This window comes from Oncorhynchus nerka, linkage group LG25 (genome assembly GCF_034236695.1).
Source record: "Oncorhynchus nerka isolate Pitt River linkage group LG25, Oner_Uvic_2.0, whole genome shotgun sequence".
Classification (NCBI taxonomy): domain Eukaryota; kingdom Metazoa; phylum Chordata; class Actinopteri; order Salmoniformes; family Salmonidae; genus Oncorhynchus; species Oncorhynchus nerka.
In genome coordinates, this window is record NC_088420.1 from 37,063,637 (window position 1) to 37,080,892 (window position 17,256).

At 42.2% G+C, this 17,256-nt stretch overlaps 1 protein-coding gene across 1 annotated transcript in view; it reads left to right on the forward strand.

Moving 5' to 3' along the window:
- LOC115109800 (voltage-dependent calcium channel subunit alpha-2/delta-1-like) overlaps nt 1-17,256 on the forward strand; it is a 101,891-nt gene that overhangs the window by 57,499 nt on the left and 27,136 nt on the right. Inside the window, 10 exon segments of the mRNA XM_065009935.1 lie at nt 2,883-2,943; nt 3,182-3,276; nt 4,280-4,361; nt 6,534-6,596; nt 10,710-10,813; nt 11,456-11,458; nt 13,240-13,326; nt 13,503-13,570; nt 13,655-13,693; nt 13,798-13,869. Coding sequence (XP_064866007.1) covers nt 2,883-2,943; nt 3,182-3,276; nt 4,280-4,361; nt 6,534-6,596; nt 10,710-10,813; nt 11,456-11,458; nt 13,240-13,326; nt 13,503-13,570; nt 13,655-13,693; nt 13,798-13,869 — 674 coding nt within the window.

Sequence of the window (17,256 nt, forward strand, 5' to 3'; positions counted from 1 at the left end):
CGGGACGCTCCGGCAGCGGCGCCTGACAGGCGGGACGCTCCGGCAGCGGCGCCGGACAGGCGGGACGCTCCGGCAGCGCTGGACAGGTGGGACACACTGTAGGCCTGATGCGTGGTGCTGGCACTGGTGGTAATGAACCGAGGACACGCACAGGAAGCCTGGTGCGGGGAGCTGCTACCGGAGGGCTGGGGTGTGGAGGTGGTACTGGATAGACCGGACCGTGCAGGCGCACTGGAGCTCTTGAGCACCGAGCCTGCCCAACCTTACCTGGCTCGATGCTATTCTAAAACTGATAATTGTTGTTTTAACTCATCAATCTACCCACAATAGCCCATAAGTCGCTCTGGATAAGAGCGTCTGCTAAATGACTTAAATGTAAATGTAAATAATGACAAGGCAAAAACACGTTTTTAGAATAAATCAATTGAAATGTATTATAGAAAAATTTGAAATATCACATTTACGCCAATATTCAGACCTTTTACTCAGTACTTTGTTGAAGCATCTTTGGCAGCGATTCTTGGGTTTGACACTATAAGCTTGGCACACCTGTATTCTGGGATTTTCTCCCATTCTTCTCTGCAGATCCTCAAGCTCTGTCGAGTTGGATGGGGAGCGCCGCTGCACAGCTATTTTCAGGTCTCCAGAGATGTTTGATCAGGTTCAAATCCAGAATCTGCCTGGGCCTCTCAAGGACCAGAGAATTGTGTTTCTCTCCTTTAGGTGCCTTTTGACAAACTCCAAGTGGGCTGTCATGTGTCTTTTACTGTTTTCTACCATAAAAGCCTGATTGGTGAAGTGCTCCAGAGATTGCCCTTCTGGAAGGTTCTCCCATCTCTACAGTGGAACTCTGGAGCTCTGTCAGAGTGGCCATCGGGTTCTTGGTCACCTCCCTGATCAAGGCCCTTCTCCCCCGATTGTTCAGTTTGGCCGGACGGCCAGATCTAGGAAGAAACTTCCAAACTTCATCCATTTAAGAATGATGGAGGCCACTGCGTTCTTGGGGACCTTCAATAATGCAGACATTTTTTTGGTACCCTTCCCCAGATCTGTGCCTCAACACAATCCTCTCTCGGCATTCTATGACAATTCCTTCAACCTCATGGCTTGCTTTTTTACTCTGACACTGTCAACTGTGAGACTTTATATCGACAGGTTCGTGCCTTTCCAAATCATGTCCAATCAATTGAATTTACCACAGGTGGACTCCAATTGAGTTATAGAAACATCTCAAGGATGATCAATGGTAACAGGACGCACCTGAGCTCAATCTCGAGTCTCATAGCGAAGGGTCTGAATACTTATGTAAATGAGGTATTTCTATTAGTGTTTTTTTTATACATTTAAAATATTTTCTAAAAACCTGTTTTTGCTTTGTGATTATGGTGTATTGTGTGTAGATTGATGAGGAAGCATGTTGATTTTTCCCATTTTAGAATAAGGCTGGAACGTATCTAAATGTGGAAGAAGTGAAGGGGTCTGAATACTTTCCGAATGCACTGTACACTACTGATACTGTCTATCTATCCTGTTGCCTATTTTATACCTACCTACAGTATATGTACAGGACATAGATGCATCAATTACTTCGCTCCCCTGCATATCGACTCTGTACTGGTACTCCCTGTATATAGCATGTTATTTTGTGTTCCCCTGTATATAGCATGTTATTATATGCTCCCTGTATATAGCATGTTATTTTGTGCTCCCTGTATATAGCATGTTATTTTGTGCTCCCTGTATATAGCATGTTATTTTGTGCTCCCTGTATATAGCATGTTATTTTGTGCTCTCTGTATATAGCATGTTATTTTGTGCTCCCTGTATATAGCATGTTATTTTGTGCTACCTGTATATAGCATGTTATTTTGTGCTACCTGTATATAGCATGTTATTTTGTGCTCCCTGTATAAGCATGTTATTTTGTGCTCCCTGTATATAGCATGTTATTTTGTGCTCCCTGTATATAGCATGTTATTTTATTTTGTGCATGTTATTTTGTATATAGCATGTTATTTTGTGCTCCTGTATATAGCATGTTATTTTGTGCTCCATGTTATTTTGTATATAGCATGTTATTTTGTGCTCCCTGTATATAGCATGTTATTTTGTGCTCCCTGTATATAGCATGTTATTTTGTGCTCCCTGTATATAGCATGTTATTTTGTGCTCCCTGTATATAGCATGTTATTTTGTGCTCCCTGTATATAGCATGTTATTTTTTTGTATATAGCATGTTATTTTGTCCCTGTATATAGCATGTTATTTTGTGCTCCCTGTATATAGCATGTTATTTTGTGCTCCCTGTATATAGCATGTTATTTTGTGCTCCCTGTATATAGCATGTTATTTTGTGCTCCCTCTGTATATAGCATGTTATTTTGTGCTCCCTGTTTATAGCATATTATTTTGTGCTCCCTGTATATAGCATGTTATTTTGTGCTGCCTGTTTATAGCATATTATTTTGTGCTCCCTGTATATAGCCATGTTATTCGTTATTCACTGTGTATGTATTCCTTTTGTCACTATTTAAGCATGTGACATACTGTTTTATGTGATTTGATTTTATGAACCAGTATCCGTTGGTTGTCAGTGAGTTTAAGGATTGCCTTGTTCTAGGAAAGGCCTGACCGAGACAGTCAGCAAAGTCTTCTGTCCTATCAGCCGTGAAAAGTCATGCTGACAGACTAGTGGTAATACCAAGCTTAAAAGATGGAGTTTAGCTCCATAATCACTGTCTCTCTTTCTGTCATTTCTTGTTACACTCATTCATCTTTTTTTCAGTTCTTTCTTTTCATAATGATCAGTCTATGTACTGTGTAGGCCATGTGTCCTCCACAGTGTGTGTAAGGTTCTAAGGATGTCTGTCTATTCTCTTCAGCCATGGACACTCTGCAGGTGGAGAGGTTTGATGAGTTGGGACATACCTTCATTGCCCCCAGGTGACTGGCTACAGCAGCATAAATGAATCTCCTCCACCTCAGATCATATACAACCATCGATACTCCTGTAGTTTACTTACAGACAAGAGTAGCTAGTTAATCCACAGTTTATGCCAGCATTGAGGAGCACTGAATAGCATTGAGGACAAGTTATAAAAGGGGTTGAGTATGATGTTGTGCAGATGTTGAGTTAGGTTTGAGACTACTGTAATGTATCTAATGTGTCATATTGAAATAGGGAGTATTGCAAAGGCCTGAAGGACAAGGACAACAACACCCAGTTCCTCCTGGACTTCAACCAGTTCATTGACAGGAACACAGTGGAAGAGCCATGTAAGTTGCCATGCCTGTCCCACGCACGCACACACATGACCACACGCACACACACAGGTGGAATTCTTCTGCATGCACACACACACACACACACACACACAGATGGAATTCCTCTGCATGCACACACACACACACAGATGGAATTCCTCTGCATGCACACACACACACACAGATGGAATTCCTCTGCACACACACACACACAGATGGAATTTCTCTGCACGCACACACACACACACAGATGGAATTCCTCTGCATGCACACACACACACACACACACACACACACACATACACACACAGATGGAATTCCTCTGCATGCACACACACACACACACAGATGGAATTCCTCTGCACACACACACACACACAGATGGAATTCCTCTGCACGCACACACACACACACAGATGGAATTCCTCTGCACACACACACACACACACACACACACACACACACACACACACACACACACACACACACACACACACACACACACACACAGATGGAATTCCTCTGCCTGTTTTGTTCGATAGCCAGTCAAGGTTAAAGAAAGAGTAGCTTTAGATCAATACAGTCATTAATAGGCAGTACGCCCACCCAGGAGGGAGTGGTTAGTGGGGTGAGTCAGGCCGGTTTCCCGCCACTGTGATATCATGGTGATCCATAGCCCTGTGACGGTCAGAGGGTAGCATCAGCCTGATCGAATGAGGTATAGGCGTTTGATTAGTCTAGTCTGGCCAAGGGGTGATATCATCCTGATCGACTGAATTTCCTAGAACCTGATGTTGTCATGCTTCTATGTGACTCAAAACCTCTATAGTGGTCATCATCTAATGGGTATCAGCTACTGTAGATCCTACCATCTTCCTCATCGTCAGCTAATGGAGCTCAATGTCCTCGGTGTTGTCTAATCAAGGTCAAGCTATCTTCTCCTATGTGTCAAATTTGCAGTTTGCCATGGGGTCTACTGCGGATGGTACTTCAACAACAATGTCTTCCTCTCTAGGTAATATGGCTCTGGTCAGTAGGCTGCTGTTGGATGCTGGGTTGACGGCTGATCTGGTCAAACTGTGGAAGGAGCAGACATTGTGAGTGACACACACACACACACTTCCCGTCATCACTGCATTGCATTACAGTGATCATGTAAACATTGAGAGTCAGTTAAGTGAGTCATATAGAAAGTCAGGCTATTCCCTGTTTTATTGATGTCTTATTGGAGAAACACAAAGCAGCTAATACTGCTACAGTCTAATGTATAGGTCTGTTGCTCTGAGAGTCTTCGCCTTGTTTTGCCAATAAAACATGATGAAAGAAAAACCCAGGACCAGCCATGCCAATAATTAGTGTGTTCTGAAGACACCCCAGTAATTACAGTTAAAGTTAGAAGTTTACATACACTTAGGTTGGAGTCATTAAAACTAGTTTTTCAACAACTCCACAAATTTCTTGTTAACCAACTTTTGTTTTGGCAATTCGGTTAGGACATCTACTTTGTGCATGACATAAGTCATTTTTCCAACAGTTGTTTTTTCACATATAATTCACTGTATCACAATTCCAGTTGGTAAGAAGTTTACATACACTAAGTTGACTGTGCCTTTAAACAGCTTGGAAAATTCCAGAATATGATGTCATGGCTTTAGAAGCTCCTGATAGGCTAATTGACATAATTTGAGTCAATTGGAGGTGTACCTGTGGATGTATTTCAAACTCAGTGAAATCAGCCAAGACCTCAGAAAAAAAATTGTAGACCTCCACAAGTCTGGTTCATCCTTGAGAGCAATTTCCAAACGCCTGAAGGTACCACGCTCATCTGTACAAACAATAGTATGCAAGTATAAACACCATGGGACCATGTAGCCGTCATAACGCTCAGGATGGAGACGCGTTCTGTCTCCTAGAGATGAACTTACTTTGGTGTGAAAAGTGCAAATCAATCCCAGAACAACAGCAAAGGACCTTGTGAAGACTCTGGAGGAAACAGGTACAAAAGTAACTATTTCCACAGTAAAACGAGTCCTATATCGACATAACCTGAAAGGGCATTCGGCAAGGAAGAAGCCACTGCTCCAAAACCGCCATAAAAAAGCCAGACTACGGTTTGCAACTGCACATGGGGACAAAGATCGTACTTTTGGGAGAAATGTCCTCTGGTCTGATGAAACAAAAATAGAACTGTTTGGCCATAATGACCATTGTTATGTTCGGAGGAAAAAGGAGGAGGCTTGCAAGCCGAAGACCACCATCCCAACCATGAAGCACGGGTGTGGCTGCTTCATGTTGTGGGGGTGCTTTGATGCAAGAGGGACTAGTGCACTTCACAAAATAGATGGCATGAGGGAGGAATATTATGTGGATATATTGAGCAACGTCTCAAGACATCAGTCAGGAAGCTAAAGCTTGGTTGCAAATGGGTCTTCCAAATGAACAATGACCACAAGCATACTTCCAAAGTTATGGCAAAATGGCTTGAGAGCAACAAAGTCAAGGTATTGGAGTGGCCATCACAAAGCCCTGACCTCATCCTAGAGACAATTTGTGGGCAGAACTGAAAAAGCGAGTGAGAGCAAGGAGGTCTACAAACCTGACTCAGTTAAACCAGCTCTGTCAGGAGGAATGGGCCAAAATTCACCCAACTTATTGTGGGAAGCTTGTGGAAGGCTACCCAAAACATTTGACCCAGGTTAAACAAATTAAAGGCAATGCTAGCGAATTCTAATCAAGTGTATGTAAACTTCTGACCCACTGGGAATGTGAAGAAAGAAATTAAAGCTGAAATATATAAATTCTCTTAACTATTATTCTGACATTTCACATTCTTAAAATAAAGTGGTGATCCTAACTGTCCCAAGACAGAGAATTTTTACTAGGATTAAATGTCAGGAATTGTGAAAAACTGAGTTTAAATGTATTTGGTTAAGGTGTATGTTAGCTTCCGACTTCAACTGTATATTGAACATATATTGATGCATTCATTATACCATAGACACATTTTTGTCCATTATAATCCACACACACTCAAACAAACCAAATCAATTTACTGAACAAACAACTCTATTCAGAATTAGGACATCATGAGAAGTGACTCTCCGGAAATATAGCAATCTGTTTTTAAAGTTTCTGGACACAGAGGAACAGAAAGAACACGCTCGCTCACTCTCTCACTCAGTTCATGCCTCTTTCTGAATTGTCTTGATGGTCCCTTAGCCTCTTTTGTTGAACTGTGATTGGTTTCTGTGTGTTCTTTCGGTTCCCAGGCACGGAGTCCTGGCCAGGTTTGTAGCCACTGACGGAGGGATCACTAGAGTCTATCCCAGAAGGTACGCTCAGATTTCTCCTTCTCAGTCCTACTATTAGTTAGTTAGCCTCATGCTCCCATACTATACTGTATGTGCCTTGGCCAACTCCTATTGTATAAAGCCATGAAAACTAACAAATACACTGGCACGATTCGGTGTTATGTAGCAACATTTGAAATTGTTTATTTTTTTAACGTTGGATAAAAGTAGAGACTCAGAGATAGAAAATGTTATATAATACACTACAGTTGAAGAACAATGGGGAAGTAATTCTGCTTTGAAAGTTTATAAACTTTCTTTATAAACCAGACTTTTGAGAAAATATCCCTTGAATGTTTTCTTACACCTACTGGAGAGCTCTTCTTTGTCTACACCCAGTCGGCATCGTTCACACCTTCTTAAGCCTTTGCCCCACCCATCTCTTTAAGGATTCACATGTGAGGCTACTGTATGTGCTGAACAGAATGAGTACAGCAGTGTACTAAATAACCAAAGATTTCAAGACTAAAGGCTTGTTTAACCTACGCAACGTTGTCGCAGTGACATCATGAACATTTTATTGTCCTCCGACATAACGACAACTTGTCATTGTCATTATGAAAAAGTATAAACACAAAAACAACAGGCTGCATGAGTAGCCTGGTGGTCCAAAATAGCACAATTGGTGTATTAGTATATGTCAATAGCAAACCAGGCAACTAACAGCAACTTTCTAAACAATGTTTTGGTTCGTTTATAGCTTGTTAGCTAGCTAGCTAACGTTAAGTTATCTGGCTGGCCAGTTCAAATAATGACCATATCAGAGTGTGACGAAATAAAAGCAGGACATTCTACCAGAGACTTTCAGAACTTGGACACTGTCTCTTTGGCCTAACGTTGTATCCTGATTTGACTTTGTTGCAGGTCATGATGTTCATCACATTACTGTCTCTGGTAAACACACGCTATATCAAATAAAATCAATGTTTATTTGTCACATGCACAGGATACAGAAGGTGTAAACAGTACAGTGAAATGGTTACTTAGTGGAGTCTTTTGTTCTGACATGTAGCTACCTAGCGAACCTAACAATGAACCAGAATCTCAACTCATAACATTGCTACCATGCATAAATCTGCAGTTATGCAAATGGTTCTGAGATACGAATAATATTACTACACAGATCTTACACGTAACGCAAGCTAGCGAGCCAGCCAGCTAACATTAGCTAGCTAGCTAACAGTACACTTTAACGGACAATGAAAAATACTTTCTGGGAAAAAAAATGTAGCAAGCTAGACTCTCTTACCTGTGTACATGGATGAACGCTTCTCCCTCTCTGTCAAGGATGCCATGGTTTCCCTTAGTTTGAAGATGTAATCTGGAGACAGGTGTTTTATAAATCAAATCAAATTGTATTTGTCACATGTGCAGAATACAACAGGTGTAGACCTTACATTGAAATGCTTACTTACAAGCCCTTAACCAACAATGCAGTTCTGAGAAAATACAACAAGTCAAAGATAAGAATAACAAATAATTAAAGAGCAGCAGTAAATAACAATAGCGGGGCTATGTACAGCGGGTACCGGTACAAGGGTTACCGGTAAAAAGTCAATGTCAATGTGCGGGGCCACCGGTGTCGAGGTAATTGAGGGAATATGTACATGTAGGTAGCGTTATTAAAGTGACTATGCAAAGATAACAACAGCGAGTAGCAACAGCGTTCCAGAGGGGGAGGGGGGGGATGCAAATAGTCTGGGTAGTCATTTGATTAGCTGTTCAGGAGTCTTATGGCTTGGGGTTGAAGCTATTTAGGAGCCTCTTGGAACGAGACTTGTCGCTCCGGTACCGCTTGTCGTGCGGTAAATAGAGAACATGCTATGACTAGGGTGGCTGGAGTCTTTGACAATTTTTAGGGCCTTCCTCTGACACCGCCTGGTATAGGTCCTGGATGGCATGAAGCTTAGCCCCGGTGATGTACTGGGCCATACGCAATACCCTTCTGTAGTGCTTTGCGGTCGGAGGCCCATACCCATACCAGGCAGTGATGCAACCCGTCAGAATGCTCTCGATGGTGCAGCTGTAAATCCGTTTGAGGATCTGAGGACCCATGCCAAATCTTTTCAGTCTCCTGAAGGGGAATAGCTTTTGTCGTGCCCTCTTCATGACTGTCTTGGTGTGCTTGGACCATGTTAGTTTGTTGGTGCTGTGGACGCCAAGGAACTTGAAGCTCTCAACCTGCTCCACTACAGCCCAGTCGATGAGAATGGGGGTGTGTTCTGTCCTCCTTTTCCTTTAGTCCACAATCATCTCTTTTGTCTTGATCACGTTGAGGGAGAGGTTGTTGTCCTTGCACCACACGGTCAGGTCTCTGACCTCCTCCCTGTCTCATCGTTGTCGGTGATCAGGCCTACCACTGTTGTCATCAGCAAACTTAGTGATGGTGTTGGAGTTGTGTCTGGCAGTGCAGTCATTAGTGAACAGGGAGTACAAGAGGGGGCTGAGCACGTTCCCCTGAGGGGCCCCCGTGTTGAGGATCAGTGTGGCGGATAAGTTGTTACCTACCCTTACCACCTGGGGGCGGCCCGTCAGGAAGTCCAGGATCCAGTTGCAGAGGGAGGTGTTTAGTCCCAGTGTCCTTAACTTAGTGATGAGCTTTGAGGGCACTATGGTGTTGAACGCTGAGCTGTAGTCAATGAATAGCATTCTCACATAGGTGTTCCTTTTGTCCAGGTGTGAAAGGACAGTGTGGAATGCAATAGAGATTGCATCATCTGGCCCTGAGGCCTTGGGAATGTTTACCTGTTTGAAAGTCTTATTCACATTGGCAGCGGAGAGTGTGATCACACAGTCGTCTTGAACAGCTGATGCTCTCATCCATGTTTCAGTGTTACTTGCCTCGAAGCGAACATAGAAGTTATTTACCTCGTGTGGTAGGCTTGTGTCACTGGGCAGCTCTCGGCTGTGCTTGTCTTTGTAGTCTGTCATAGTTTGCAAGCCCTGCCACATCCGACGAGTGTCTGAGCCAGTGCATTACGATTCAACGCAGTGTAGTACGATTCAACGAACAACGCAAAATAGCATGGTTCATTGAGAGCCGATGAGACGGCAGCCCTCCCCTCCGGTGCCAACGTGATCCTTTACAACAGCCTTCTGTGTGTTCTATTTTCAACTCCCTCCACATATTCGCAATCAAATCTCCATCTCCTTAGCTATCATACTCTGCTTCCACCGGGCACACTCCAATGATTTCAAAACTCTGTCCTTCAGAAAGTGGAGAGTAACATTTTTGCATTTCTTATCTTTCCATTAATACGAGTTAGAAAGCATTACCTACACATACTGAGCATGTTATAGACAGAAGCGTGCTACATCGCCGACCAATCCGAACTTATCTCTCGGCACATCCAGCGCATCCATTATCTCAGCCAATCATGACTAGCGGGAACCTTCTTGTCTTTTCCTGTGGCTAAACCAACTATGCTCGTAATTGTTTTATATTTTTTGTATTTACAGTTGGCATACAAGCTTGTTATTAGAGCATAGTTCACATTTTCCAGAAGGCATTTCTAACAAAAAAATGCATTTTGATCTAAAATCTGTGTTTAAAATGCCTCTCTGTGAAATAGCGATGCACGGCATACGCCTAGTTTTCTGAAACGAGTCACAGATAGGAGTTGGCTAAAGCACAAAGCCATTGTAAAGGTTACAGTGTTTTGGATATGGTGGATATGATACTGTTTTACTCCCCAACTTGTTCAGCTGGCTCTGTTCACATTGCATGGACAGTTAGTCCTCCTAAATCACCAGAACATGATTCCCATCCACATATACACTGGAGACATACTCAGTAAATATGGACTCTCCCCCCCCCCCACCCCCCCCCCGCCCTCCTCTCTCTTTCTTTCTCTCCGCCTTGGTGATTGTTAGAGTACAGCAGTTAATCACAGAAAAAAACATTGAAATATTTTCATATAAAACATACATATTTTTTTCTTTATCTCTGGGCCAATTCTATTCCATTTTCCCCGTGCTTTGTGCTTTGGGTGTGACTGTTATATTTATCAAAGTTTGGCCTCACATTTGAATAAATCTTTCAGACATCTGTATCTTAAAACGTTCTGTATGTGTGCACGTGCGTGTGTGTTTCAGTGCTGGGGAGGAGTGGACAGAGAATGCCGAGACCTATGACTCAAGTTTCTACAAGAGGACTCTGGATGACGACATCTATATTTTCACTGCTCCATATTTCAACAGTATGTTAACACACACACACACACACTGATCCTCTCTTCAGTGTGGTCTTCCAGCAAATCCCGGATAGCCTGCTCCACTGGACATGATAAGAGATGAGAGGCCTTCTAGTCCTCCTCTATCTTTACTTCCTTTCTATGCTGCTCCCTCTCATCTCTCTATCTACCCCCCTCTTCTGTCCCACCCCTTTCTCTTCCCTCTCTCTCACTCTCTCTACTCACTATTTTAACTTATCTAATGCTCTCTGCTACTTTCCACTCACCTTCTCTATATGTCCCTGTGGTGTTGCAGCAATCTACAGATGAAGTCGGAAGTTTACATACACCTTATCCAAATACATTACATTCAGTTTTTCACAATTCCTGACATTTAATCCTAGTAAAAATTCACTGTTTTAGGACAGTTAGGATCACCATTTAATTTTAAGAAAGTGAAATGTCAGAATAATAGTAGAGAGAATTTATTTATTTCAGCTTTTATTTCTTTCATCACATTCCCAGTGGGTCAGAAGTTTACATACATTCAATTAGTATTTGCTAGCATTGCCTTTTAAATTGTTTAACTTGGGACAAACACTTTGGGTAGCCTTCCACAAGCTTCCCACAATAAGTTGGGTGAATTTTGGCCCATTCCTCCTGACAGAGCTGGTGTAACTGAATCAGGTTTGCAGGCCTCCTTGCTTGCACAAGATTTTTCAGGTCTGCCCATACATTTTCTATAGGGTACCTTGACTTTGTTGTCCTTAAGCCATTTTGCCACAACTTTTGAAGTATGCTTGGGATCATTGTCCATTTGGAAGACCCATTTGCGACTAAGCTTTAACTTCTGGAGATGTTGCTTCAATATATCCACAATTTTCCTCCCTCATGATGCCATCTATTTTGTGAAGTGCACCAGTCCTTCCTGTAGCAAAGCACCCCCATAACATGATGCTGCCATCCCCGTGCTTCACAGTTGGGATGGTGTTCTTCGGCTTGCAAGCCTCCCCCTTTTTCCTCCAAACATAATGATGCTCATTATGGCCAAACAGTTCTATTTTTGTTTCATCAGACCAGAGGACATTTCCCCATGTGCAGTTCCAAACCATAGTCTGGCTTTTTTATGGAGGTTTTGGAGCAGTGGCTTCTTCCTTACTGAGCGGCCTTTCAGATTATGTCGATATAGGACACGTTTTACTGTGGATATAGATACTTTTGTACCCGTTTCCTCCAGCATCTTCTCAAGGTACTTTGCTGCTGTTCTGGGATTTATTTGCACTTTTTGCACCAATGTATGTTAATCTCTAGGAGACAGAACACTTCTCCTTCCTGAGTTGTATGACGGCTGCGTGGTCCCATGGTGTTATACTTGCGTACTATTGTTTGTACAGATGAACGTGGTACCTTCAGGCGTTTGGAAATTGGTCCCAAGGATGAACCAGACTTGTGGAGGCCTACATTTTTTTTCTGAGGTCTTGGCTGATTTGTTTTGATTTTCCCATGATGTCAAGCAAAGAGGCACTGATTTTGAAGGTAGGCCTTGAAATACATCCACAGCTACACCTCCAATTGACTGAAATGATGTCAATTAGCATTTAGAAGCTTCTAAAGCCATGACATCATTTTCTGGAATTTTCCAAGCTGTTTAAAGACACAGTCAACTAGTGTATGTTAACTTCTGACCCACTGGAATTGTGATACAGTGATTTATTAGTGAAATAATCTGTCTGTAAACAACTTTTGGAAGAATTACTTGTGTCATAGACCAAGTAGATGTCCTACCCGACTTGCCAAACTATAGTTTGTTAATAAGAAATTTGTGGAGTGGTTGAAAAACAAGTTTTAATGACTCCAACCTAAGTCTATGTAAACTTCTGACTTCAACTGTATTTATTTATTCATGCAGGTCAAACAGCAGTATGTGAATAGATCCAGTAGACTAGAGTAGGGTTTACTTAATAGAGAGCTGAAGTACACTATGACACCATTCCAGGAATGGGGATAGTTGACCCATGATAGATCTTTCTCTGCTAACATGCAGAGTCAAATATCTTTATGGTCACGTTATCATTCCTTGGGTACCAATCAGTGACCTAGGCCAATTACTTTCAGTGTGCTTCATTTAGCTTCACATACAGGGTAGGCAGGCTTTTGCACTTTTGGGACTATTCCATTTGTATCCCATCTGCAGCTGTTCTGTATGTGCTGCTACTGCACTGCCACAGACACATGACCATTTACCCACATAAAGACCTAGAGACCAAACAAACAAATATGATATATTCTATCATATTTGTTATGTCATGAAACATGATTTTCACTAAATGGGTTTTTAAAGCCTCACACAATTCCTGTCACTGTCATTGTCATGCAAGTGTCACTACATGTGAATGTGTTGAAACTCTTACCTCTGCTCTCCCTCACTCTTCCTCCTTCTGTCTCTGCTGCAGAGAGCAGGGAGTCAGGCTATGAGTCAGGTATTCTGGTGAGCAAGGCTGTAGACCTCAACATAGACAGAGTCAACCTCAAACCAGCGGGTGAGTGGACAGTACCGCCCCCATCTCCTTAGCTGGGTGCTTAGTTGTTGTATTGGGTACTTCTGAATTAAACTGACAGCCTAGAGAATTAGATGAAACATCCATAGCTCCTTTTGTACAGGATTATTAAATAACATGTTTCTGAATATCCTTTTTGTTGTTTCAATGTCCTGTAGTGGTGGGAGTGAAACTAAACGTCTCTGCCTGGATGAACAGCTTCATGAACGCCACCATCAAAGTCAACGTAAGAGAAACACTTTCTTTAGTTATGTTTGCTAAACTTGTGACCATTCATTCATGATGGTGTGTGCTTTTATGGCGTTTACAGTGCAAGGATGAAATCTGTGGCTGTCTGAAGAATGATAAGGTACAATGGCCTATCTCACCCTTGGAAATCTTTAGAAATGTTGATTATGTTCTATACTGACTGATGTTCTCTTTCTATCTGTCACTCTCTCTCTCTCTCTGCAGCATGTTGACTGTGTCATCTTGGATGATGGAGGCTTTCTGCTGATGTCCAATCAGGATGAGTATATCACACAGGTGAGTCTCTGTCACCTAATCAGATTGCTCTGTCACAGACATGTACATTTGTCGTACCAGAGAAGGGTCAACAGTCTGTCTGTTGGTCTGTCTGTCGGTCGGCAGGTTTCCCAGGCCTAGTTCTGGAATAAAAACATGGTCAATTTTTGGGACAGGGAAACTAGCCTTTATAAAATGCTGATCTGTATTTAGCTAACTACTCTGACTAGCCAGATAATATTTTGTTGCCTGTTTCCACAGACATTTCCTTTGCGTCTCTAAAACCCCTTTAATACCAATGTCATATCATGTTTGGCATGACAACAAACAAAACAGAGTTTTTAAAGCACAGATCTAAGCGATAACGGCTCCATAGCATCTACAGTATTCTGAAGTTAGTAGAACATAAACCCATAGTCCCAAAGCCAAGACACTCCTTTTGGAATGAGAACTGAAAGGTTTTTGTGGTTTGGCTGGCCACCAGATCTCTTCTCCTGCTCCTCTCTCCATCCCTGATTCATCTGATCTTTTGTTATTATATTTTATTTAAACTTTATTTAACAGCGAAAGACCGTGGGTCTCTTTCGCAGATGAGCCCAGCATGAACACATCAATAAACAACAATGAGATTATTCATACAGTATCTACAGTATATATACATCAGTTACACAATACATGAAAAGCAAACACGATAAGCAAAACACAATCGAATAAAACAAAACACATTCTTCAGTAAAAAGGCCCTCTAACGTCTGCATGACTTGCCCTAGAGGCACCAACTCCACCTATTTAAAGCAGATTTACCTAAATCGGTGTAGATTGACAGGATCTCCAGGGTTAGCCATTCCAGAGTCTTTGTCTTGTAACTTAACAATGAAGTAAGGTATGGCGGAAGTTTATGCAAGAGAGCTTTATTGAGAAATAATGTGCAATGCATCGATCTATAGCAGGGATGGGCAACTTTGATGGGTGTTGGGTCCACAAAAAAATATGTTATTTTATCATAGGGGGCCACAGTAGCTCGCGGGTCTGCGTGCCCACATCCATACACGCACATGTAGTCAGAGCCTTAGCCCTTTGGGGACCCTAAGCAAAACATTGTTTCCCCCACCTTGCTATCAAACATTTTAGCGACCCCCTCCCCCTCTTGACAGCAGAGAGAAACAATTGTTTTAGAGTACATTTTCTGGAACTCTATATATTTTTCCATGGGGCGTAGAGAACATGTAACAGTTGTAAAGAAAGTTTGCTACAAATGTATACATTTTGCCATGGGGGTGAGTGAGAGAAAATTGAGATTTCAAATTGTACACATTCTGCAATAGGGTGGGGAGAAATGTTTGCCGTTTTTATATGATATCAGAGTGAGAGTGACCAACAAAATGAATAGGGGCTCACCGGTCGGTAATTTGACCATAATTACTACACATTTGGATAGCTAGCCGCTAGACTGACTTACTATACCAATAAAGAAATACAAAAAGTTGAGAACCCGACTGAGTCTTCTGCCCGCCTCACATTTTGCAATTGTATAACTAATTTCATGCAATTCTACAAATTTTGCTTAGGGGAAATGTTTCAGTTTTACAGATGTACAGTGCCTTCGGAAAGCATTCAGATCCCTTGACTTTTTCAACATTTTGTTACATTACAGCCCTATTCTAAAATTGAGTGAATAAAAACATTTCCTCAGTCATCTATACACAATAACCCATAATGATAATGCAAAAACAGGTTTTTAGAAAAACAGAAATACCTTATTTGACGTAAGTATTCAGACTCTTTGCTATGAGACTCGAAATTGAGCTCCAGTGCATCCTTTCCATTGATCATCCTTTAGATGTTCCTACAACTTGATTGGATTCCACCTGTGGTAAATTCAATTGATTGGACATGATTTGGAAAGACACACACCAGTCTATATAAGGATCCATAGTTGACAGTGCATGTCAGAGCAAAACCAAGCCATGAGGTAGAAGGAATTGTCTGTCTGTAGAGCTCTGAGACAGGATTATGTTTAGGCACATATCTGGGGAAAGGTACCAAAAGATGTTGGCACAGTGGCCTCAATCATTCTTAAATGGAAGATGTTTGGAACCTCCAAGACCCTTTCTGGAGCTGGCCGCCCGGCCAAGCTGAGCAATCAGGGGAGAAGGGTCAGGGAGGTGACCAAGAACCCGATGGTCAGTCTGACAAGGCTCTCGAGTTCTTCGATAGAGATGGCAGAACCTTCCAGAAGGACAACCATCTCTGCAGCATTCCACCAATCAGGCCTTTATGGTAGAGTAACCAGACGTTGGCCACTCTTCAGTGAAAGGCACATGACAGCCCACTTGGAGTTTGCCTAAAGGCACCTAAATACTTTCAGACCATGATAAACAAGATTCTCTGGTCTGACAAAACCAAGATTGGAGGATACCTGGCACCATCCCTACGGTGAAGCATGGTGGTGGCAGCATCATGCTGTGCGGATGTTTTTCAGCTGCAGGGACTGGGAGACTAGTCAGGATTGAGGGAAAGATGAACGGAGCAAAGTACAGAGAGATCCTTTATAAAAACCTGCTCTAGTGCTCAGGACCTCAGACTGGGGCCAAAGTTCACCTTCCAAGAGTACAACGACCCTAAGCACACAGGCAAGACAACACAGGAGTGGCTTCGGGACAAGTCTCCCAACCAGAGCCCGGACTTGAACCCTATCAAAGATCTCTGGAGAGACCTGAAAATAGCTTTTCAGCGCTTTCAACGCTCCTCATCCAACCTGACACAGCTTGAGAGGATCTGCAGAGAAGAATGGGAGAAACTCCCCAAATGCAGGTACCCAAGAAGACTCAAGAAGACGCAATGCTGTAATCGCTGCCAAATGTGAGTAAATGGTCCGAAAACTTGTGTTAATGTGATATTTCTGTTTTTAATTTTTAATGTATTGGCAAACATTTCTAAAAAACAGTTTTGCTATGTCATTATGGGGTATTTTGTGTAAATTTATGAGAGATTTTAAAAATATTTTTAAATAAATTTTAGAATAAGGCTGTAACGTAACAAAATGTGGAAAAAGTCAAGGGGTCCGCGTACTTTCTGAAGGCAATGTATGTCCTGCAATTCTACACAGGGTGCAGAAAAATGTTCTCAGTTTTTAATTTGGATATTGATCCGCGGGCCTGCAAAAGGTCGCCAGTTGCCCTTCCCTGATCTACAGTAGACGAGACTTGAAAAAGGGCAAACCTACTTTCTGATACAAAATGCAATGATGTGTATCGGCCAAAGTAAAGTTCAATACACTATGAAAAACTATGTCCAATGGCTTCAGTAAAGTGGCAGCTTCATTCACATAGACGATATCGCCATGGTCAATAACCGGATTGAATGTTGACTGAAAGTTTAGTTTCTTGGTATTTAACGAAAGACGGG